The 25,975-nt window shown below is 43.0% G+C and overlaps 1 protein-coding gene across 1 annotated transcript in view; it reads right to left on the minus strand.

The window, feature by feature from the left end:
* colec12 (collectin sub-family member 12) overlaps positions 1-25,975 on the minus strand; it is a 245,226-nt gene that overhangs the window by 217,974 nt on the left and 1,277 nt on the right. Inside the window, exon 3 of the mRNA XM_078540627.1 lies at positions 18,864-18,914. Coding sequence (XP_078396753.1) covers positions 18,864-18,914 — 51 coding nt within the window. The remainder of the gene's footprint in view (positions 1-18,863; positions 18,915-25,975) is intronic.

Genomic DNA, 25,975 nt, shown 5'->3' on the forward strand with positions numbered 1-25,975 from the left:
CATGTTATTTAAAGGGTGAGAGATTGCAGAGCTCTGAGATGCAGAGGGATCTGGATGTCTTAGCACATGAATCGCAAAAGGCTAGTATGTAGGTACAGCAAGTAGTAATTAAGAAAGCTAATAGAATGTTATCATTTATTGCAAGGGGAATGGAATACAAAAATAGGGAGGTTATGTTTCAGTTATACAGAACGCTAGTAAGACCACATCTGGAGTACTATGTATAGTATTGGCCACCTTATTTAAGGAAGGATATAAATGTATTAGAAGTAGTTCAGAGAAGGTTTACCAGACTAATACCTGGAATGGGCGGGTTGTCTTATGAGGAAAGGTTGGACAGGTTAGGCTTGTATCCGCTGGAGTTTAGACTAGTAAGAGGTGACTTGATTGAAACATATAAGATCCTGAGGGATCTTGACAGGGTGGATGTAGAAAGGAGAGGATGTTTCCTCTTGTGGGAGAATCTAGAACTAGGAGTCACCCATTTAAAACAGAGATGAGGTGAAATTTTCTCTCTCAGAAGGTTGAGCGTCTTTGGAACTCTTCCTGAAAAGGTGGTGGAAGCAGAGTCTTTGAATATTTTTAAGGCAAAGGTGGATAGATTCTTGGTAAGCATGGGGATGATAGGTTATCAGGGGTAGGCGGGATGCAGATTTGAGGTTACTATCAGATCAGCCATGACCTTATTGAATGGCGAAACAGGCTCGAGGGCCGAATGGCCTACTCCTGGTCCTTGTCCGTATGTCCATAGCAGGTCAAGCTGTGTCTGTGGCAAGGAAAGCAGACACAATGGACTTGATTTCCAATCACATGCATAGAGCAGACTGGGTAGCATTATTTCTCTGTAGACTTCCAGTTTGGTAGGCAGACTTACTCCTCTTCATTCCCAGATTAATGTTCAAAGTCTATTAAAAGCTACACTTTTTTGGCAATTCTTGTAGTGTCATGTCACCAGTATAGAGAGAGTGTGTGCTGCCGAGATAAGTGAACTTATCCATTGCTGACAGGTTCAGGTCATGGACTGAAACCTTAGGCTCGAGGTAAGGCTTTTCTGGAGCAGGCTGGTACATTACTTCAGTTTTCTTTGTGCTGATCATAAGGTCAAAGTTGTTGCATGTGTTGGAGAACAAGTCCATACTACAGTGCACGTACATTGCATATGTGATAACTGTGCTTCTGCAAAGGTGTCCTCACCGAAATCTGCCACCTGTTACTGCTACTGCAATATCACAGCAGGACAAGGATTGCAGTGCGAGTGGTTATGAAGGTGATTGTGGCTGTAAACATTTATGCATTTGGCTCCTTCCGGTCTGGAGCTGAATATATTTGCAACATCTCACAGTTTGTCATCCACTTAAGGGAAGTCACTGATGCTCTATTTTAGAGCAAACAGCATTTCATTCACTTATCACAAAGAAACTGGTGCAACGATCTTGTGGCTTCACTAAGATTGCAGTCTAGCCCATGGTGTAGGGTGTCATTGACTGCACTCACATTACTTTGAGTTCACCACATGACAACACTGTCCTATGTCACCACCAAAAGAGATAGCATTCCCTCGATGTGCAGCTGGTGTATGCCCAATCACAGAGAATCACGCTGTTGAAACAACACTTCCGCTGCCTGGCTACTCTGGAGGAGCCCTGCAGAACCTGGAGACAAGAGCGGGTGACAAGATAAGTTGTGGTCTGTTGCTTATCACACAACCTCCCGATAATGAGGAGACAGCCCCAGCCTTGATAGGTCAGCTATGCAGTGAGCAGCTGAGGAAAAGATGCACGGGGAGCAGAAGGAGCAGGAGCATGATTATGAGGAACAGGAAAAAGAGGAAAAGAAAGGATGAAGGAAGCAAGCAACCTGAACAGCTCCTTTCTGGCTGGGCTGTATGCAAAGAATTCATTAGAGTGTGTAGACTACAATTGTTCCATGTTTGATTATTAAGTCTGTTTACTATTGATGCTAACTGTGCTTGATTAGTTAAGCCTGGGTGTGGGCTCAGAGAAAAGTAAACAAACTGTAGAAGCTACTGGAAGCTAGAGCTATAAACATGGAATAGACATTTTAAAACACTATGAATAACTTCCTGTTACACACGCGTAAGCTGGTATGTCATCTCTGCATAGTTCCGAGATATAAAATATACAACAGAGTGCAATACCAGTAACCTCAACCTCAATTCCCCATTCACCAACAGTCCTTACGCCTTTTCTTCCCTCTACCAGCATCTATGTGACCACAATGAAAATGAAAGCCACTATAAAATAAATTTTCTAAAATGAATTTATGAATGAAGTCATTCCTTATTGCATACAAACATCAACTAATAACCTTTGTATATTCCCTTGGCGCCTATCTTCCATGTGCCTTTGCCTGTTCTAGTGTTCCTATTCAGTGCTAGATCAGTTGCTGCAGCATGGCTAGTGGAAAGCTGCTGACTTTCAGTGGAGGAGGCTGCAGATGGCCGTGGAGGACCACTTTGAATGGTTGTGAGCCAAGAAGGTCAGACTGGACTGTACTACCTTGCTATGGGCTGGCTGGCTGACAAGCGACAGCAAGGATACTGGCAGAATGGCAGAGGTGAGAAGACAAATGCTAGCTACCTGAGAGAGCACAGCAAGTCCTTGTCCATGCCTCCACTGCTATTCCTTCAGGGTGCGGTCTCAGCAATCCTAGTTAACCGCGGGAGAATCGATTGCTGGAGTTGTGTGTCATACTGCAAGTCCCTTTGAATGGTATATTCCACAACCATGATGGCAGCAAGCTGAGCTTGCACAATTTCATTCTGAGCTTCCATTGCAACATTCAAACTTCTGATGGGAACTGATACTTTGGCTATCAGATACTATACATGGTTGGGTCCCCAAAATGTGATGATGGCCACGACTCCCATGCCAGAAAGAATGGTCTCCAAGCTATAGCTAAACCCTGTGCCAAGTAGTTGCAAGACTCCTTCATGCTCCTCAATCTTGCTCATAAGCTTTCTGGCAGGCATCTCAATGTACCAGCAATAAGGAACCAATTAAGGAAAAGGCCAATTACCGCCAATTACCAAAGCCAACTGGAATCTTCCAGTTAGCCTGCAGGATCCCCTTTACCCCCCTCTGTCCAGTGTTTAAAACAGGTCAACTACCTGAAAGTGGCCTCCTGGTGGCACACTGGAGGAGCCAATGCTCCAAGCAGGGTTTGAGACTCTCCCCATCCAACTGAAGCCACAGGCCACCCTGTCGAGAGGTTCTACCTCCACAACGATGATCCGACAGCGGCGACTGTATTTTAATTAAATTTTTTTTAAGTTGCTGAGAGGGCGCCTCAAAATGAAACCGCCCTCTCTCTCTTTTTACCTGCAATGGCAGACTGCAGCTTCTTCCATCTTGGAGAGCCTCCTAAAGGCCCTCCAGCTTTAAGTGGTAGCCCACCATCCTTAACTGGACAGAGAATGCGCCCTCTGGCTGCTAATTGGCCAATTTAAGGATAATCACTGTGGGTGACTTCTCTCGACACAATGACCACCATTTGATCCCAAATTTGGCATGCCGACCTGAAAGCCAAAATCCTGCCCCAAGTTTCTGAAATGTGCGTGAAATGAGCCAGAGCGGCTGATAGAAATCACAACGGGAATTCTCCTCACATTTTTGGCACACACAAGGCACACATGCTCTAGTACCCTTCCCGGTATAGTCGCAATGTGGACCACACTTGAAATAGCCACAAGTGTGATGCAAGTCATTTTCGGCCTTTGGGATTTGTGTACCAAGCCCAATTTCATGGCCTTGGTTTCTTAACCTCAGTCATGTTTCTTCAAGGTGAGAATGAATGCAGGAGAAATAATGTGGTAGCTCTAAAAATTGTACTAATCCAAATATCGCAGACTTGAAATATTTTCTCAACGTTGAACTCCCTGGGTGGCACTGAATGTTTATGACTTAGGGATTTTGTATATGAAGATACAAAATTGATGAGCAGGAAAGGATCATATGATCCATGAAGCCTGCCCACAATCACTGTATTCATCATGACTAAACACTATCCTCATTCCTCTTCCCTCCCACGCAGTATCCAAGGGGAAGTAAAAAACAGAAAAAACCCAGGGCCAATGAGGGGAAAAATAATCTATAAAATACCCCTCCAACACCCTCAGCCTATTGAAACCAGTCCAGAAGATCATGTGGGCCAAGCATCAGCCACAAAGCCACTTACCTTTAATATTTGCAATCTCTGCCCCAGTCAATTAGTAGTTGATAATGCTTTGAATTTTTTTTCTGTATTCCTTGGACAATATGAAAATTAACACTTAGCACAGGAAACGCAATAAATAGTCTTTGGCATGCTGACACAGCTGTCCCAAGAAATGGGAGCAATATCATTCACTGAAGCCCATAGGTTATAAAATTACAGCTAAGCAATAATAGCAAAACCAGGAAACAGATAAGCACACTTTGGAGTCCACGAGGTCCCCAGGAACTTGCAGATTGCCAACTGCAGATGTTGATGGTTTTGAACTAAATTTACATGTACAGCAGTCTCTATCGAGTTCTCATCACTACCTGAAATTTTAATGGCAACAGAGGAGGTTTCTTGATTATTATTCCTACTAAAACCAGCCTCCCACCACAACTTGTATGTTTTGCATTTGGAATCAAACTACAAATTAATCACCAGCTGAAATTTAACTTAATTTTTAGTGAAGAAAAGCAAGCATTCCTTCATTTTTCTTTTCACAAAGAAACAATTTAAAGGATAGTTTCCTGACTTGATGTTTCTGGTGTGGACTGCAACTCAGAAATTCAGGCGTGTGCTGCACATGAAATAAAAACAGAAAATGCTGGAAACACTCAGCAGGTCTGGCAGTATCTGTCAAGTGAGAAATAGAGTTGGCATTTTAGGTCGATGACCTTTCCTCAGTGCTGCTAAAAAGTCATCAACCCAAAATGTTAACTCTGTTATTCTCTCCAAAGAAACCATCTGACCTGCTGAGCATTTCCAGCATTTTCTGTTTTTATTTTTGCTTTTGTGCATGACTCTCCAGCCATCAGTGGTCATACAATCATATGCAACCTCAGCCCTGGTTTCTCATATATGCTCCCAGTGGGTGAGGCAAACATTGAAAGTGAAAAATTTAGAAATTACACCTCTGGTGTCAATTACAGCCAGGGAAGAAGCCACATAAGTTTGAACCCATATTATATGATCGCCTTAGGTCTCAGCTTAATTTGAAGGGAATGCCAGTGAAGTCTTGAAAGATCTAAACATTCATATCACGTGTTACAATCCTAAAATTTCCAGAAACAATCTGGAATTTTTTTTTTCCTTCTGATGTTTTTCCAGAATTACATTTTCAATAGAAACTTACAGCTAAAGCACTCCAATAAAAATAAACTGAAATTTGGAAACCTTGTCGAAAGTTGCATGTTTCACTATTTTTTACCAGTAACCACAATGAATATTGAAAGAAGTACAGATATATACTTATGGCTCTTGGAACGTTACCATTCCTTTGGATTTTGGGTTTATTAAAACTATCTTTTATCCATGTGAAATCCATGTGTTTTCCACAATCTTTCACCCATGTTGGCATTAGTGCTAATGCCAGAAATGTGGTCAATTGCAACTTAGCTCAGATATTGCTGCTTTCACAATTCTGAACCGGTTTATGTAACACCTGACAAGGCTAAGCCAGACAAGGTTAAACCAGCTGCAGGCATCGCTATTCTGGATGACTATGTTTCTGCTGCACATAAGAAAATGCCTCAGAGGCTGGTCTCTGTTTAAAGCTGTCAATATTTCTTTGGAATTCCTCCTGCTCCACCACAATAACTTCTTCAGAAGTGCAACAATAACCTCCATTTACGTAAATAGGGTTTCAACCAAACTTTGGGTAGAGCTGTGGTACTGGAACACAAGTCACTCCAAGAAAACTTCCAGCCGTGCTCTTGATAGATGAGAGGTAGCTGAGATGTCAGATGGGATCAGATGTCAGCATGCCTGGCCTGAGGTTTCTGACAGGTTGTGGGTTCTGTCTGTAACTGGCTTGGATTATGGGTGAGGTCAGTAAGATGTCGAACAATTTGTTCAAAAGTACAAAGGTAAGACAGCAGTCATATGTAAATGAAAGGTCAAATATGCATTGTATTGTCAATGACAAGCTGCTTCTCAAGAAAGTCTCCTGTTGTATTCAGAATTTGAAACAAATATGGTACGAGTTGAAATTAACATGCAAATTTTGTAGATCTCCACATCAGAGCAAACACAAACAAGCCATTATTGTAAATATCATGTTTGTTTAAAAAAAACAAGAAAAGGACAGTTCTGAGAAAAAACCTTGCGATCCTGGGAAGTCCCTTCTATTAGGTAGGTTAGCTTGAGGTGGATAATCCTTTCCCTCACAAATTATTTTGCACGCCTGCATACTTGCCATGTGCTTAGAATACTACATTTGAAGCAAGTATCACAGTATTCAGCTAATAAGAAAGATACTTGTATCACAAGAACTAGTATGACAGCAGAAAAATATTATCACTCTCTCCAGTGTTCAATATACTTTCTTCACAGAGGAGAATCCACAAGTGTGGTCACTGATGCCTTCTAAGAGCATGAGGAAGAGTAGCAGAAAGACTTTCTCTTCTATACAGACTGGTAGCATGGAATCAGTAGTTCATAGGATAGGAAGGCAAGACAAGATGCATTCTTTGAAGGCAACAGCATTATTGAAGAGGCATTGTTACTGGAGGAGATTTAGTGGTACTTAAAATTCCTGAATGGCACTCCAACACCTCTAAATCGTTCATAGGCATGCCTTTAGGAGTAGGTCTCTCAAATGACCCCTTCCCTTTAAGCAGGAGGTGTCAGCTGTGGCTCAGTACATAGCACCCTCGCCTTTGAATTAGAGGGTTGTGGGTTCATGTCCCACTCCCGGAAACCTAGAACTGTGATTGTACTCGAAAGAGTTGCAATCTGTGACTGTTGATCACTCGAAAGAGTTTCCCTTTAAGCAGGAGGTGTCAGCTGTGGCTCAGTTCATAGCACCCTCGCCTTTGAATCACAGAGTTGTGGGTTCATGTCCCACTCCTGGAAAACCTAGAACTGTGATTGTATTCGAAAGAAGTTGCAATCTGTGACTGTTGATAACTCGAAAGAGTTTCCCTTTAAGCAGGAGGTGTCAGCTGTGGCTCAGTTCATAGCACCCTCGCCTTTGAATCAGAGGGTTGTGGGTTCATGTCCCACTCCCGGAAAACCAAGAACTGTGATTGTACTCGAAAGAGTTGCAATCTGCGACTGTTGATAACTCGAAAGAGTTTCCCTTTAAGCAGAGGATGCTGAGCCATATGTTTGCTGTAATTACTTAATTTGGCTCTAAGTAACATGTTTACACCAAGGTCTACAAATTCTGAATCATTCTGTCCATAATATCTGAAGCAAATTGAACAAAATGGCATATCAGGAAAAATTCTCCAGCCTTTCAGTAAGTGAAATCTGGCAAGCTCCAAGTGCAGTGTGTTATGATGCTAGACTAGACACCCAATTTTTTGGTACGATCTGGTCAGGGACCAGTAACTTTTTGTTTAAAGTAGACAGCGTTTGAGATCCCAAGTACTTGCTAAGGGAATAAAGCCTCAAAATTCCATGGTTTTTGAACAAGCAACATAAACTTCACCATACAAGGTCAGAGAAATAAAACAATTTACCATATCTATCTTATACTCTAGCATTCAGGATTATTAAGGTAAATGTGAATTAATAGGCAAACTATGGTCTAACAACCACACTACACATTAAATAGCAAATGCAACCAAGACAGATCCCACAGATTTCTCAGCAACTCACCCAGACGTCAGTGTTCACTTTGAGTTACACAGTCTCATTAAAACTCTGTCTCCTTTATGATGAATGCACATCTTCAATCTTCCCTTTCGAAGATCCAGCCTCGGAATCCCCTGCAAAAGTTGTTCCGACTTGGGCTGCCTCAACAACTGCTCACCTCCCGGGCTTTCAACGTCGTCTCCTGGGACTATATTCCCCAGGATTCTCAAGTCTGTATTCCAACATCAACTCATAGGCATAACTCCTGTTCTTCAGCCACACTGAACAGAACAACGCTGCTCCAAAGTGTTACCTTTGCCCCAGTAGCCCGCAGCATGGAGTCACCAACCTTCTGCGGCCTTTTCAACTCTCCAGGGCTTTTCACGAGCCCGCGCAACTTGGAGCCTGTCAACCACAGCACTTATACTGCTTGGAATCTCTTTCTTTGCTCCTCTCCCAGTGGTTTCTCTCCCCAGTGGTTCCTACCAGTGGTCTCCTCCTTCCAGTGGCTCTTTCCCCAGCCCTCTCGCTCCCTCCGGGTTCTCTCTCTGAGTTCTCTCTTTGGGACCTATCCCTGTCCGCTCTCCCTGTCCTGGGACTCCTGTGTGTTATGGAACCCACTCCTAGGTCCCATGAACAGGTTTTTGCACCGTATTTTTCCCACACAGGCACACTGGGTATTTGTGCCCTGCCCGAAAGTCTCTAAAATGCTGTACTGCACATGTGCAATCCACTCCTGATCTGTAAATGCAAGGAAACTCCCAGGGCATGCTGGGACTTGAAGTTCCTGGCCTCTGCTCAGGGATCAGGTAAGTCGGGATTCCTAACACAGGGACATGCTGCAGCAACCTCAGTCAACGAGGCCATAAATGTAGCATGTGCATTACGAATTGATGCTCGCACTGCAGCAATGGGAATCTTGAGTGACAAAATGCAGGAAATAGTGAGAATCAGCTTTAATTAGAAGCAAGGCTACAGACTGATACGGGAACATAGGAGCAGGAGTAAGCTATTTGGCCCATTGAATCTGCTCCTGCATTCAATTAGATCAAGACTGGTCATCTACCTCAACGCCACTTTCCTGCGTTTTCCTCATATCCCTTGATGTCATTAGTATCCAGAAATCTATCGATTTCTGTCTTGTACACGCTCAATGATTTGGGCTTCCAGAGGCCTCTGGAGTAGGGAATTCTAAAGGTTCACCACCCCTTGAGTGAAGAAATACCTCCTAATTTCAGTCTTAAATGGCCTGCCCCTTATTGAGACTGTGTCCCCTGGTTCTAAACTCACTAACCAGGGGAAACATTCTATCTACCCTGTCATGCCCTGTAAAAGTTTTTATAAGAATTTTTTAAGTTTCAAAGAGATCATCCCTCATTCTTTGAAGCTCTAGGGAATACAGGCCAGTTTCCTCAATCTCTCCTCATAAGACAATCCCACCATCCCAGCGATTAGTCTGGTGAACCTCCATTGCATTCCCTCTATGGCATGTATATCCTCCCATAGATAAGGAGATCAAAACTGTACACAATACTCCAGGTGAAGTCGCACCAAGACTCTATGCAATTGTAGCAAGACATACTTATTCCTGTTCTCAAATCCCCTCACGATGAAGGCCAACATATCATTTGCCTTCCTAATTGCATGCTGCACCTGCGCGCTAGCTTTTTGTGACTCATGAACAAGGACACCCAGGACACTTTGAACATCAACACTTCCCAACCTCTCACCATTTCAGAAATACTCTGCCTTTCTGTTTTTTCTGGTAAAGTGGATAACTTCACACTTTTTCACATTATATTCCATCTGCCATGTTCTTGCCCATTTACTTAGCCTGTCCAAGTCCTCTTGAAGCCTCTTGCATCCTCCTCACAACTTACATTCCCACCTAGCTTTGTGTCATCAGCAAATTTGGAAATATTACATGTGGTCCCCTCATCCAAATCCTGTATGTAGGTTGTGGCCCCAGCACTGAGCCTTGCAGTAGCTCACTAGTTGATCCTGAAAACTACTTGTTTATTCCTGTTCTCTGTTTTCAGTCTGTTAACCAATTGTCAATCCATACCAGTATATTACCCCTAATCCCATGCGCTCTAATTTTGTTCACTATTTTCCTATATGAGACCTTATCAAAAGCCTTCTTATGTAGGTAGGATTTGAGCAACTTATACAGGTACTCCAACAGAACAATGCCTTTTGCTTATTTGGGTGCAATTGCAGCAACATGCAAGAACCTCAGCACTCTACTGGATAAAATTTGATCAATACCCCATCACTGGGCTCAATCTCCTTCGCTGGTGCATTGTGGCTACTGTTCACATCATCTACAGGGATATACTGTAGCAAATCACCAAGCTTACTTCAAAAGCACATTGCAGTCCCATGAACTTTGAAGCTAGGAAGACTAAGAGCAACAACTTCATTAGAACATTATTATCTGGAAGCACCCCTCAAAGTCAAATTACATCCTGAGTTGGGCATATGCCACTGTTATTTCATCGTCACCAGGTTAAAATCCTAAAATTCCCTAACTAACATCATCACCACAAGGACTGCAGCAGTTCAAGGAGAAGGCCACCTCTACGATACACACAAATAGTGAATTCATTTCACCCTTTCACTTTGTGGCACTGATTTACATCATGAATAAGTCTTTGCCCATAAATATATCTTTTCACACATGACAGTTCTGTACAAGCAATCTGTTAAAGGCACAGGGATTTTCAGGCCTTTTACATAACAGTTAAACAGATGTTACCACAGTAGCATTATAACATCACAATGCCTATGCCTGTTTTGTAAACACCAAGGTGTATCAGCAAAATGACTCTGTTGATAAATATTGATAGAGTGAAGGGCAATATCAGCCAAGTTAATGTGACAACATCACTAGAGAAATGCAAAATAGCATGTCAAAGATCAACCGCTGCTGTTCTCATGCTACTAGTTATCCTTATTTTTCAAAAGGCTGATGTTATTGCCATTCTTTGTTCTCCATTGGCCCTGCTCCCTGCTGACCCTTGATGATCCATCTATTAATGGCTACAGTGTGTACCACGTACTACACTATCACTACTTGACCATCTTTCCAGGGATACATGTGGCAGCTGCAAAAGCAGCAAAGCCTTGCCTGAGCATATCAACGTCCTTCTTGATCAGCACTTCCCTGAAACATTTACATTGTACCATTCATTTTGGCATGTTTGAACAATCTTCCAAAATAACAACTAAAACCACTCAAGAAAACATCAGCTAAAAGTTATTAGCATTTACTGTTAACTCCTGACACGTGCATTCACCAGATAAGTGAATAAAATGTAGAAAGCAGGTTATTCATCAAGCAGGCATTAATTATAAGAGCTAAATTTTATGTTCGGCACTTTATTATGTCCTTGCAATTATACCCATAGATTTATGGAAAATTGACACTTTACTTTTCAAAAAACAAAAAAAGAAGAATGGAGAATATGCTTCAAAAACAGGATAGAGTTGAGCGGCCAGGTGACCTCCCTTCTTGCCTGCTAATATATAAGGAACTGTTGGAAGTTAACCTGCTTGTCTGGACAGGACATTAAAATGCAAATGACCTTTTGGGACATTACAATGAGGAGACATTAAAATGCAACAAATCTTTCCCATGACAGCTATTGTCCAAATATCTGCAGAACGAGTGCACAATGGCCCAACAGACATCTTTGCTGGAGAATGGAATTTCACAAAATGGTACTGAGGAGAACACATTCATTCACAAGGAGATGCAAATGGTTGAAACTCAAACCCTCAAGGTTATCAGGGACCATTTGTGTAAATAATGGAAAAATGTTTACTATGGCCACCAGACAGAAATCAGATTATGACAAGGAACATTTGTTAATGCTCATTTTAAGAGCATCCTGAGTCAATCAGTCAGTTAGGGAGGCAAGGAGACTCAGCGGGAAGAGGTCCAGCCCAGCACAGAAAGGTTCCTGCCAAAAATCCACTCACAGGCAGAGAATTGGAGCTAACCTTTTACCTACCGATTTGAAGAACCAAGCCAGATCTTTGCTACGGGGGCTTGACTACACCTCACCTGCAGCAAAGCCAGAAACCTGCTGCTACAGGTAGTGAGCCACTGCGAATCTGTCCAACCAGAAAGTTCCAACCTCCATTTCTTCAATGAACCAAAAGGGATTCATCAGGCCTGAAATGTTTCATGTCTCCATACCAAAAGACTCAAGTAAAACAGTGAGTTTTTGGACTTTTAAGAAGCCTAATTGCATGCTACCTCTTTTGTAATCACCTTTTTTTGTGTGCGTGTGTGTGCATGTGCGTGTGGAATGCGTGTCCTGTAATGTGTACAAAGTCATGGGCACTACCGGTGTCCTAGACGACCACATGTACAAGAAGTGCTGTCAGCTGCAGAAACTTGAGATCTGGGTTTCAGAGCTCGAGGGGTAGCTGGAGTCACTGAGGCTCATCTGCGAGGCTGAGAGCTACATGGATAGCACATTCAGAGAGGTGGTCACACCGTAGCTTAAGGGCTTGGAGACAGAGAGAGAATGGGTGACCATCAGGCAGTCAAAGAAAAATAGGCAGGTAGTGCAGCAGTTCCCTGGGGTACCGCTCACAAATCGGTTTTTCCATTTTGGAAGCTGGTGAGGGCGCTGGTTCCTCAGAGGAACGCAGTCAGAGCCAAGTTTGGAGCCAGAGCTGCTCGGCTGTACAGGAGGAGGGGAAGAAGAAAGGAAGAGCTATAATGATAGGGGATTCATTAGTTAGGGGAACAGAAAGGCATTTTTGTGGCCGTAGATATGGCTCCAGGATGGTATGTTGCCTCCCTGGTGCCAGGGTCAAGGATGTCACACAGCAGCTGCAGGACATTCTTCTGGGGGAGGGTGATCAGCCAGAGGTCGTGATCCACATTGGGCCAATGACTTAGGCAGGAAGGGGGATGTGGTCCTGCAATAAGAACTTAGGGAGCTAGGTAGAAAATTAGCTAGCAGGACCTCTATTATAGTAATATCCAGATTGTTCCTAGTGCCACGTGCCAGCGAGTGTAGAAATAGGAGGATAAGGCAGATAAATGCGTGGCTGGAAAGGTGATGCAGGAGGGAGGGCTTTAGATTCCTGGGACACTGGGACTGACTCTGGGGGAGATGGCACTTGTACAAGCCAGACAGGTTGTACCTGAACAGAGCTGGGACTGAGTTCCTTGCAGGGTGTTTTGCTAGTGCTGTTGGGAAGGCTTTAAACTACCTCGGCAGGAGTGTGGGAACTAAGAAAAAATATGAGAGGGTAATACCAGGGTGCACAAAATACTGGGAGGGACAGGTGGAGGAATGTTTGTAATGGAGATCCCCAGGGGTCAGTATTGAGACCCTTGCTTTTCCTGATATATATTAATGACCTAGATCTTGGTGTGCAGGGGACAATTTCAAAGTTTGCGGATGATATGAAGCTTCGGAGAGTTGTGAACTGCGAGGAGGACAGTGTGGAACTTCAAGAGGACATAGACATGTTGGTGGAGTGGGCAGATAGGTGGCAGATGAAGTTCGATGTGGAGAAGTGTGAGATGATGCATTTTGGTAGAAAGAACATGGATAGACAATATAAAATAAGGGGTGACATTTTGAATGAGGTGCAGGAGCATAAAGACTTGGGTGTATATGTACATAGATTATTGAAGGTGGCAGGACAGATGGAGAGAACAGTTAATAAAGCATATAGTATCCTGGGCTTTATTAATAAAGGCATAGAGTACAAGAGTAGGGAGGTTATGCTTTATGTAAGACCCTCGTTAGACCTCAGCTGGAATATTGTGTACAGTTTTGGGCACCATATTATAGGAAGAATGTGAACACATTGGAGAGAGTGCAGAAGAGGTTTACAAGAATGGTTCCAGGGATGAGAAACTTCAGCTATGAGGATAGATTGGAGAGGTTGGGACTGTTTTCCTTGGAGAGAAGGCTGAGAGGAGACTTGATAGAACTTTTCAAAATCATGAGGGGGCTGGACATAGTAGATAGAGAGAAGCTGTTCCCACTTGTAAAACGATCAAGAACGAGAGGGCACGGATTTAAAGAGATTTGCAAAAGAAGCAAATGTGACGTGTGAAATTTTTTTTCCACACAACCAGTGGGTCTAGAATGCACTGCCTGGAAGTGTGATGGAGACAACTTCAATCGAAGCATTCAAGACGGCATTAGATGATTATTTGAATAGAAATAAGGTACAGGGAAAAGGCAGGGCAATGGCACTAGGTCATATTGCTCATTGGAGAGCTGGTGCAAACAGGATGGGCCGAATGGCCTCCTTCTGTGCCATTAAGATTCTGTGATTGTGTGTGTGAGATTGTGTGTGTGTGGGCGATTGTGTGTGTGTGTGTGTGTAAGATTGTGTGTGTGTGTGAGATTGTGTGTGTGTGTGAGATTGTGTGTGTGTGGGAGATTGTGTGTGTGTGTGTGAGATTGTGTGTGTGTGGGAGATTGTGTGTGTGTGTGTGAGATTGTGTGTGTGTGGGAGATTGTGTGTGTGTGTGTGAGATTGTGTGTGTGTGAGAGATTGTGTGTGTGTGTGTGAGATTGTGTGTGTGTGTGAGATTGTGTGTGTGTGTGAGATTGTGTGTGTGTGAGATTGTGTGTGTGTGGGAGATTGTGTGTGTGTGGGAGATTGTGTGTGCGTGAGAGAGAGTGAGAATGTGAGTGTGTGTGTGTGTCTGTGTGAGAGTGTATGCGTGTGTGAGATTGTGTGTGCGTGAAAGATTGTGTGTGAGATTGTGTGTGTGTGTGACATTGTGTGTGTGTGTGAGATTGTGTGTGTGTGGGAGATTGTGTGTGTGTGTGTGAGATTGTGTGTGTGTGTGAGATTGTGTGTGTGTGTGAGATTGTGTGTGTGTGTGTGAGATTGTGTGTGTGTGTGAGATTGTGTGTGTGTGAGATTGTGTGTGTGTGTGTGAGATTGTGTGTGTGGGAGATTGTGTGTGTGTGGGAGATTGTGTGTGCGTGAGAGAGAGTGAGAATGTGAGTGTGTGTGTGTGTCTGTGTGAGAGTGTATGCGTGTGTGAGATTGTGTGTGTGTGTGAGATTGTGTGTGCGTGAAAGATTGTGTGTGAGATTGTGTGTGTGTGTGAGATTGTGTGTGTGTGTGAGATTGTGTGTGTGTGGGAGATTGTGTGTGTGTGTGTGAGATTGTGTGTGTGTGTGAGATTGTGTGTGTGTGGGAGATTGTGTGTGTGTGTGAGATTGTGTGTGTGTGCGAGATTGTGTGTGTGTGAGATTGTGTGTGTGTGTGAGATTGTGTGTGTGTGGGAGATTGTGTGTGTGTGTGAGTGATTGTGTGTGTGTGTGAGATTGTGTGTGTGTGGGGGAGATTGTGTGTGTGTGTGAGATTGTGTGTGTGTGAGATTGTGTGTGTGTGGGAGATTGTGTGTGTGTGTGTGTGAGATTGTGTGTGTGTGTGTGAGATTGTGTGTGTGTGTGAGATTGTGTGTGTGTGGGAGATTGTGTGTGTGTGGGAGATTGTGTGTGTGTGTGTGAGATTGTGTGTGTGTGGGAGATTGTGTGTGTGTGGGAGATTGTGTGTGCGTGAGAGAGAGTGAGAATGTGAGTGTCAGTGTGTGTGTGTGTGTGTGTGTCTGTGTGTGTGTGTGAGATTGTGTGTGCGTGAGAGAGAGTGAGAATGTGAGTGTGTGAGAGTGTGTGTGTGTGTGTCTGTGTGTGAGTGTGTGTGTGTGTCTGTGTGAGAGTGTGTGTGTGTGTGTGTCTGTGTGAGAGTGTGTGTGTGTGTGTCTGTGTGAGAGTGTGTGTGTGTGTGTGTCTGTGTGAGAGTGTGTGTGTGTGTGTGTGTCTGTGTGAGAGTGTGTGTGTGTGTGTGTGTCTGTGTGAGAGTGTGTGCGTGCAAATACATTCGGGAATTGAGAAATAAACATTTATTCCTTTTTTTTAAAACTTACAAGAAAACCTGTCTTTGTTCTGTTCTTAAGAGTCTCAGCACTCAAGGGGTTAAAAAACTTCTTTAAACACGTACAAGTGCGGTCAGTCAAGCGTTGGAAAAAGTGTGAATCATCCTACCATTTTTCTCCCCTGTCCATAACAACTCCTAGAGCAGATCATGAATTCAGCACACACCGCTGATTTCCAATGCATTCATTTGAAATTAACTAAAATTGCACAAAGGTCTGTGCCAGGAATGTTGAAAATGAAAATTTATCAAATGGTTTTGTTTATCGATCCTAATCTATGACAATTTGCAAGAGGTATATCAAAGGTGTGGAATTTTAGGCAAGTTCCGACTATTGCAATAGTGAGAAATAGACTGCTTCTAAATCTCCATTGTCACACTGGGCTGAACTTTTCCTGCTGACTTTGGGACCCGATTTTGGGATCAAATGGTGATCCCAAGCTTACATTCACCAACAGCAGAAGCAGCACTAGGATATTCCCACAGGCGGCCTCCTAATTGGCCAAGTTCAAACTTGCCATCCAATTATGGGAAGCAGGTGGGCTCCCAATGCTGCTGGACCAATCACAGCTCTGAAGCCTCAGCAGCTCCATATGGAGAGGTGGGCACCACTGAGGCAGGTCAGAGACCACAATGGCACTTCAACATTCTTGCCCTGTCCCCTCTTTGCATCGTTATGATCTCGGTCAAGACCAGTAACTTTTTTTTTTAAATTAATAAGTCCAAAATCCCAGTTATTTACTGAAAGAATGAAGCCACAAGGTTTCACAGTTTAAACAGAAGAATTTTTACTATACAAGAGTCAAACAAAGCAAACGCTTTATCCTATCTTAGGTAAACATCTACATTCCAAAGCCCAGAATCAGCATAAATTAAATATGAATTAGCAAGCAAATTGTGGTCAATTATAAAACAATAGATTAAACATTAAATGACAGATACAACTAAGACAGATAATATGAATTGGCTCGTCAGTCCATCTCAGTCACAAAGGTCCCGCAAAACTCTTTCTTTGTTATGAAGAATTTCAGTTCCTCTTTTTCTAGGATTTAGCCTGACCCCTAGCCGACAGCAGCTCAAAACCAACCCACATTCCATGGTCTTCACCGGAAATGGCACTCATCTCCTCAACTCGGTCTGGATGGCACAGGTCCACCAATGCTATCTTCAAATAACAAACAGCTGCAGCAACCATATCTTTGCTTATTCTCAGCTTTTGGATCTAGCTGCTGTCTTCTTCAGCCTGCCTGTACTGCAGCACTGGACTCCTCATCATCTACTACTGAGCTCTAAGAGCTCTCGGTGTCATTTTATATGATTTCAATCCAGAAGTTTTTGGTTTCCAATCTCAGTTTCCTTTGAAACTGTGTGTGTCAGTTTCCTTTCTCAGTTTCCCTTTCTCAATTTCCCTTCCTGGTTGCCATTTTCAATTAGGGTCCATCTCAAAAATTCAAGCTTTGAAACTACAGATTCTGCCACAACATCATGCAGCCTCAGGCTCTGATGGCCTCCACGCACTGCCATAGGGAGACTGCCTCCATACAGCTGGCCACCTCTGCACACAAGGGTGAGTGGGAGGGCCGCTCCACAGCCAGCAAAATGTTAGCAAGCTGATAATCCTGACCCTAATCGCGGGCTTAAATATGGTAAATGGCCACCTGCCTCTATTCGGGGGACAACTGAATAGACAAAAACAGCACTTTGCACCAAACTTATTATTACGCTGTCCCTTGTGTATAAACACAGTGTAACATACTTTGAAAAAAATCAATGCCTTTTTGACAAAACATGTTTCTCGAGTGTTATGATCCCCAAGGGGGAACCAAATTTACTGAATGACCCGCAAATGAAGAAATTATCAACAAGATTCCACTTTTTGTAGTTTTTACTTTAACAGGAATCAGAACAAATGCAATTAAACAGGAATTAACAGGCAAAAGATACTTCAAATAAGAAGGTAAATTTCCTTTGAATAGTTGACACGACAAAGATACATCTCACCCAACACAAGCAGCTGCATCAGTTCCTAAAGGTATGTGTCACCACGATCCAAAGTTCCAAAGTTCTCTAACTCGGCCCCTGATACATGGGGTCTCTCACCTTCCCACTCAGTCAATTCAGCCTTCAAGTAGCATTCACTGGTAGCCGTATTCCACCCAAGGTCCCAGAGATGGTCATCACCCAAATGGCACACTCCTGCAGAACCTCCTTAGCTAGATTCACAATAGGCTTGATGGCTCAGATTCCCCAGAGACTCCTTTTTCCCCTCCCTTTAATAAACCATGCTAAAAGGTCTGGCTGGCTTTGGCAAAACTCAGCAGCAGTAGAAATCTCTGCTCTAACTCGGTCTTTGGCTTTCTATCCTGTTTAATTGTGTTACACACATGTAGCTCTTAGTAAATGTGCCTTTCTTGTTCTCTCCTCTGCTGCAGCTCTCCTTTATATACAGCTCTCCTTTATATGCCTAGTCACACAGCTTTTGGTCTTAACTTCCTTCCTGTTTGTACCGCTTTCAGGGCAAGGGTCGTCAGGTAACATGGACCAGTATTTTTTATTATCCAAGAAAATTACAATTAATCCCTTTACAATTGATGCAAACTCTCAAACGTCCTCTTCAAATGCTTAAAAAATGATTACATATTCCACAGACGTTTTAAAGAAATTTCAATTTTTCCTTACTGTCCTGCTTCTACGACAAAGGTCATCAGGAGAGAAAGAATTGAATAGTAAAAGCAGAATCTTAACTTCAAGAACAACTATCCACTAATGCGTGATATACTGATTTCTGAAATATATTTTGACAGCAAGGCTCATCTTTCTAATATTGCTTATAAATAGAACCCTTTTTAAATTTGACTTGAAGAGGTTCATAGAATCCATTCCCAGAACCAATCTCAAAGGTGTTGTCCTGTGATGCTCCTTCAATCACATGTAACTCTATTCCCACCTTCTCCAGATGCATCTGATTTAATACTCAGGAAATTGTACTGGATGTATTTCAGTAAAGAGTTATTTGCTCACCTCAAAAAAATCTGGTGCTACTGATGAATTAAATGTTTTTCTGTAGATACTGCGAGACCTTTAATAAGTGGTTAGTTTTGAAAACCTCATTGATAATTGGTACTCACCAAACCTCTTGTAACCCATAGAATGCACTTCCTCTTCTTCACTGTAGTCATCTGTTAGAAAAATAGTTCAATCAGTACAACAAATTGGAGCATGGTATTAACAAATACAGACAGAAGAAAGCGAAGACTGGACTTCTGCATTCTGCATCAAACTGTTAAAGGGAATAATCAACTGCTTCAAGTTCTATGCAACCTTTATTAGGCAAAGTCATGATCCTCACCCACCTTCCCTTACATCTCAAATTAATGGATGTTGACTTAAAAAGATAATAAATCCAAAATCCCAGTTATTGACTGGAAGAATGAAGCCACAAGGTTTCACAGTTTAAACAGAAGAATTTTTACTGTACAAGAGCCAAACAAAGTAAACAGTACATATTATCTTAGATAACATCTACATTCCAAAACTCAGAATCAGCATAAGTTAAACATGAATTAGCAGGCAAATTGTGATCAATTATAAACTATAGATTAAACATTAAATGGCAGATATAACTAAGACAGATCGTATGGATTGGCTTGACAGTCCATCTCAGTCAAAACTCTATCTTCATTATGAAGAATTTCAGCTCCTCCTTCTAGGATTTAGCCTGATGCCTAGCCGACAGTAGCACACAACCAACCCGCATTCCACAGGCATGGTCTTCACCAAAAATGGCACTCATCTGCACAATCCCCTCAACTCAGTCTGGATGGCACAGGTCCACCAACGTTATCTCCAAATAACAGAAAAGGCTGCAGCAACTATATCTTTACTTATTCTTAGCTTTTGGATCTAGAGGCTGTCTTCTTCAGCCTGCCTATAGTGCAGCACTGGACTCCTCATCATCTACTGCTGAGCTGAGGGCTCTCGGTGTCATTTTATATAATTTCAACTAGGTTCAGTCTCCCCATAAGTATTTCACATACCTTCTCATTATTTACCCATTGTTAGGACTTAATTTGAAATATTGTTCCTGATTTGTCTTTCCTTTACTGATTATAATGTTATAAATACCCCCATGAGATCACCTTTCAATCACTCCTTTCAAGGTTGAACAGTTCAAGTTTGTTTAGTCTTATCTCTTAACTCATGCATTCATACAAAGGATCGGCCTTATGGTTGCTTGCTGAAACACCTCTACACCTTAACTAAAAACAAAAAGCTAAAAGCTACTGCGGATGCTGGAAATCCAAAACAAAAACAGAATTACCTGGAAAAACTCAGCAGGTCTGGCAGCATCGGTGGAGAAGAAATCAGTCAACGTTTCGAGTCTTCATGACCTTCGGCAGAACTTCAGTTCTGCCGAAGGGTCATGAAGACTCGAAACGTTGACTGATTTCTTCTCCACCGATGCTGCCAGACCTGCTGAGTTTTTCCAGGTAATTCTGTTTTTGTTCTACACCTTAACTGTCTGCCTTGTGCCTTAGTGACCAGAACTTCGGATGATATATGTTTCTTTTCACCTGTTTCAACAGCAATTTACATTTCTAGACCCCTATGACATCACGCCAGACTTCATTGCAGCCTTGGACCAAGCATGGAAAAAAAGAGCTGAGTTCAAAAGGTGAGGTGAAAGTGACTGCCTTGACATCAAGGCAGCATGTGACAGAGTGTAGCATCAAGGAACCCTGGCAAAATTGAAGTCGATGGGAATCAGGAAGAAAGTGGTTGGAGTCATATCTAGCACAAAGGAACATAGCTGTGTTGCTGGAGGCTAATTATTTCAGTCCTAGGACATGATTGCAGGAGTTCCTCAGGGTTGTAGCCAAGGCCCAACCATTTTCAACTACTTCATCACTGACCTTCCCTCCATCCTAAGGTCAGAAATGGGAAAATTAGCCAATGATTGCACAATGTTCAGCACCATTCGCAACTCTTCAGATATTAAAGCAGTCCACATGCACCTGGACAAGTTCAGGCTTGGGCTGACATGTGGCAAGTAACATTCATCTGCCAAGCAATGACCAGTTCCAACATGAGAGAATCTAATCACCTCCCCTTGTTGTTCAATGGTATTACCATCACTGAATTCCCCATCATCAACATGCTAGGAGTTACCATTGACCAGAAACTGAACTGGACCCAGCCAAATAAATACTGTGGCTACAAGAGCAGGTCAGATGCTGGGAATTTTGCAGAGAGTAACTTACCTCCTGACTCCCCAGTGTCTGTCCAGCGATGTAATACTCTCCACTTGCCTGGATAAGTGCAGCTCCAACACACTCAAGAAGCTCAACACCATCCGGGTCAAAGCACCCTGGTCGATCAGCACCCCATCCATCATCTTAAATGCTACCTCCACCAGTGGTGTACGGCCACAGCAGTGTGTTTTCTACACAAGATGCACTGCAGCAACTTGTCAAGGGTCCTTCAATAGCACCTCCCACTTAGAAGAACAAGAGCAGTAGATACATGGGAACATCACCTGCAAGTGCTCCTCCAAGAAACATGCCATCCTGACCTAGATCTATACCACTGTTCCTTGGATCATAAACTTGGAACTCACTTCCTAACAGCACTGCAGGTGCACCTATATGGGATGAACCAGGATTCAAGGTGGCTCACCACCACCTTCTCAAGGGCAATTAGGGCTGGGCAACAAATATTGTCTTTGCCAGAAATGCTCAGATGCCATGAACAAATAATAAAACCCCAAGATGCTTTACAGAACATAATCAACACCAAGCCAAAGGGGAGTTATTAGGAGTGACAACTAAAGGCCTGGCCAAACAGGTGAGTTTTAAGGAGGGTTTCAAAGGACAGGAGGAAGGTTAAGAGGCATAGAGGTGAAGGGAGGGAACTTTAGAGGTTAGTGCCTAGACAACTGAAGGCACACTCCCAATGGTGTAGTGATGGGGTTTACAGATGCCAGAGGTGAAGAAGCACATAGTTCTCAGAAGATTGCATAGTTTGAGAGGGTTACAGGGGTAGGCAGTGGTGGTACCCCTGAGGATGCGAATTTTAAATTTGAGTTGTTGGGTGACTGGGAGATAATTTAGGCCAGGGGTGATGGGTGAGTGGGAATGGTGGATGACAGAATACAGGCCAGCAGAGCTTTGGATGACCTGGAATTTGTGGAGGATGCAGGTGGGAGGCTAGTCAACAGGACATTGGAATAGCCAATTCTGGAGGTGAGAAAGATATGGATAGGGGTTTCAGCAGCAGATGGGCTGAGGCAGTGCAGAGACGGACAAAATGATGGAAGCCAAAGTAGCGTGTCTTTGATGGTAATGATATGGGGTTGTAAACTCAGTTGTTGGTCAAATAGGATGCCAAGCGTGCAGCCTGAGATAATGGTTAGAAAGGATTTAATCAATAACATGGCTTCAGAGCCTGGTGAGGTTCAAAAATGATCACTTTGGTCTTCCCTATGTTTAACTGAGGACTTTGCAGCTGATCCAGGCAGGATTGGATGTCGGACAAGCAGACTTACAACAAAAAGGCAATGGAGGCATCAGGAAAGGTGGTGAAGTAGAACTGCATGTCATTGGTGGAACCTGATATCATGTCTTCACATGATACTGCTGGGGTTGGGGGTAGCATTCAGATATGGAACAATACAAGCCAAGGAGAGATCTTCTGCTCTTCTTCAAAATACTGCAATGAGATCTTTTGCCTCCATCTGAGCAGGCAGATGGGGCCTCAGTTTAACATCTCATCCGAAAGAGGGAATTGCACTGGAGTGTCAGCCTTGATTTTTGTGCTCAAGCCCTGGACTTTGGAAAGTTAAATCAGTTATGTGTTAGATACACTCAGGTCTGAGTCCCTTGGATATGAAGAAGGAAAATGGAGGCCACACCAGGAGGAATAACAAGACTGGGACAGAGTCAGGTTTTCACTGGATCCAAGCACATTTAAAGTGGAAGTAGGGAATTTGTTCAGCAAATGTGTATCTTAGAAGTATTATGGTAATCATGAACCAATGACTAGGAAGTTGGGATATTGAAAGAGCACTGTAAGCTACTTGGCCAAGAATTCTTTTCTGAGAGCTTAAGTAGGGGGATGTGGCTGTTGAGGGATACAGGGAAGTGATCAGTCCGTAATTGAGTCAGAGAGAGGATAATCTGTTTCTTGCTGTAATACTTTGAGTTTAGAAATTACTGTTGGTGGCATTAGTGAACAAGCACACTTGTTTGTTAGACATTCTTTTGTCTATTATTTTAATGCACAAGTGAACACATTTACTTTAAACAGATTAAGACTTCTGTTAAATCAGTGGGCATAGAAATGCCAAACAAATGTGTTAAGTGCTCACCATCATCATCATCATGTGTGCTCTGCCTGAAGGCAGGTCCTTAACTCAGTAGTTTTTCCATGTCTCCCTACTCTGCGCCAGCCTTTTCATTTGCCAAAAACTTTCTTCAATTTTCAAGGCATTAAGTGCTGGTATTGATAGTAATTTTCAGGATTTGGTTTCAAAATTAATTGGTGAAAATACAACAGGAAAGTCAACAAATAGCTCATTTTAGTAACTGCCACAGGGCCTTAGGAATTTCAATAGAAGATGTGTCTTCTGAATCAGTTTGACCTTCATTTATCATCCTGTAATTGTAGAACAAGCATATCATGCCCTTCTTTGAATCCCACAAGGGAAAAGTTCAGGTTCAAATCTCCAGGAAGAGGTCAGAAATTAGAAAACATGCTCAAATATTTGGGGCTCAGTGCCTATCATGATTATGTTATGGAAAAGCAAATAACTGCTGCAGCAGAACCATCAGTCAACATAGTATGGGGTGTGTCCACGGATAGGAGGATAGTGGTAATGCACTCACATGTTTTATGGCTGCGCTGCTCGACTTGCAATTGTGAGGAGTTCCTGGTACCTGCTGTCCATGTAGAGTGGAATGAAACATGTACTTGTCAGTTGCTTAATGATCAACTAGTAACTAAGCTCCTTGGAGGGGAAGAAGGTGGATTTTGTGACTCTAGGATCACACATCTGATTATGTAAATTCAGAAGCACATCAACCCTCTGTAGTAGACCGGTAATTCAATATCATAGCTAGGAATGTCCAAAATATTCCAGGATACTCTGGCTAAGGGAATCTGGAAGTGTAGACATACCCTTGGTGTTGGGATTCTTACTTCTTGGCTCCAAATAATCCTAAAGACCAAAATCCTCAGGATTGTCCTTAATGGACAACAAGATGGAAGCTTACAACTATCTTACTCTGCTTTAGCAGTGTCCCAACCAAATTTGGTAATATCTAAACTTCATCTCTGCCAACCTGCATCGAAGTTCTCTGGACTTAACGTAACTGGAATGTGTCACTAGAGATTTTTGCACTCCCTTTTGTGCAAAAAAGCCCACAGAAGGTGTACATTTCTCAATAATTTGAATTGGGAACTCAAACATGGTAGTGGGTTTCTGCCAGTCGCAGAGCTAGATGGGGGTCTGGGTGTTATTTTTTATTTATTCTTTGATGGAATGTGGGTGTCACTGGCTAGGCCAGCATTTGTTGCAATCCCTAATTGTCCATCCTGAACCGCTGCAATCCATGTGGTTTAGATATGACCACAGTGCTGTTGGGAGGGGAATTCCAGAATTTTGACCCAGTGAGAGTGAAAGAATGGCGATATAGTTCCAAGTCAGGATGGTGTGTGGCTTGGAGGGAAACTTGCAGGTGGTGATGTTCCCATGCATCTGCTGCCTTGGTCCTTCTGGATGGTAGAGGTTGCAGGTTTGGAAGGTACTGTCGAAACAGGCTTAACGAGTTATTGCAGTGCATCTTGTATATGATACACACTGCTACCACTGTGCATCAGCAGTGGGAGGGAATGAAGGTGGTGAATGGGGTGCCAATCAAGCGGGCTGCTTTGTCCTGGATGATGTCAAGTTTCTCGTCTGTTGTTGGAACTGCAACAAATGGAGAGTACTCCATCACGCTCCTGACTTGCACCTTGCACATGGTGGACAGGCTTTGGGGAGTCAGGATTTGAGTTACTCGCTGCCAAATTCCCATTCTCTGACCTATCCTTGTAGCTACAGTATTTATATGGCTAGTCCAGTTCAGTTTCTGATCAATGGTAACCCCCCAGGATGTTGATTGTGGGGGATTCTGTGATGGTAATGCCATTGAACGACATGGGGAGATGGTCAGATTCTGTTTTGTTAAAGATGATCATTGTTTGGCACTTGTGATGCCCTGACCTGGTTGAGGTCAGTTAACAGAGCCTTGGAGGACCACCTCCACTTAAACCGGGGAACTCTGGTCACCTGTCACTTTCCTCTGCGTCCCTAAATGCTCACAATTTTGATTCTGAAGTATGGATGAGAAGAGTTAGTCCACAACTCAGTTTCAAGGGTGCAGCAACTGAAAGATCTGGTTTTGGTCCCTGATGGTAACCTCCTTCCATTACATCAAACCAGAGATATGTTTACCAAGAAGCCAACAGTTAGCACATTAGCAAAAAGTTAGAACATTTTGAGGAGGTACAATTAAATTGAAGCTGAAGAAACAGAACTATGTTAATTTAGGGAATTTTTGGAAATTTTAGCCCTTTATCCATATGACATTTTGAAACTCTTTTCCTTGGTATGAAATAGATCAGGTAAAAGTGGCTCGAGTTGCACCAATCATGTACTTCTGGATTTTATTTTATTTCTGGCACTTCAAGTTAGTTCTTTGATGCATTGCTTCACCAGGCGACCAGAACAGCAATTCAAATTGGCAAAACATCGAGGGGATTGCTCCTGCCCCGCCCCCACCATTTACGAAAAGTTCGCTTATAGCGCTGGCAATGTGGGTTCCTCTGTTTCTCGGTCAGTCAGGTCCAGATTCCGTTTTGCAAAAGGGGCATCACAGTATAATTTATTGACGCTGTTGCGTGTGTTTACAGTGATACAACTGTCAACCGTGGCAGTGGCAATCTTCTAAGAGAATGACGTGCTTACAGTGAAACACCGAGTCCGAATACTGCTGGGTTTGTAAATTAAGCCATTACAGACCTTTAATAGAAATCTTGTAGGAATAAAATATTACGTTTGCTGAATTAGTCACTTCAATTAGAACCCGCCAACACAAGGGCAATGCGCAGGTAAGCCAGTGAACCAAAATAGAAGGGGGGGGAAGTTCACGGAGGAACCGGGACCATTTTCTACAGGAACTCTTGAACTGTGGTTCTACTT

The sequence above is a fragment of the Cetorhinus maximus genome, chromosome 4, assembly GCF_964194155.1.
Source record: "Cetorhinus maximus chromosome 4, sCetMax3.hap1.1, whole genome shotgun sequence".
In the NCBI taxonomy this organism is placed as follows: Eukaryota; Metazoa; Chordata; class Chondrichthyes; order Lamniformes; family Cetorhinidae; genus Cetorhinus; species Cetorhinus maximus.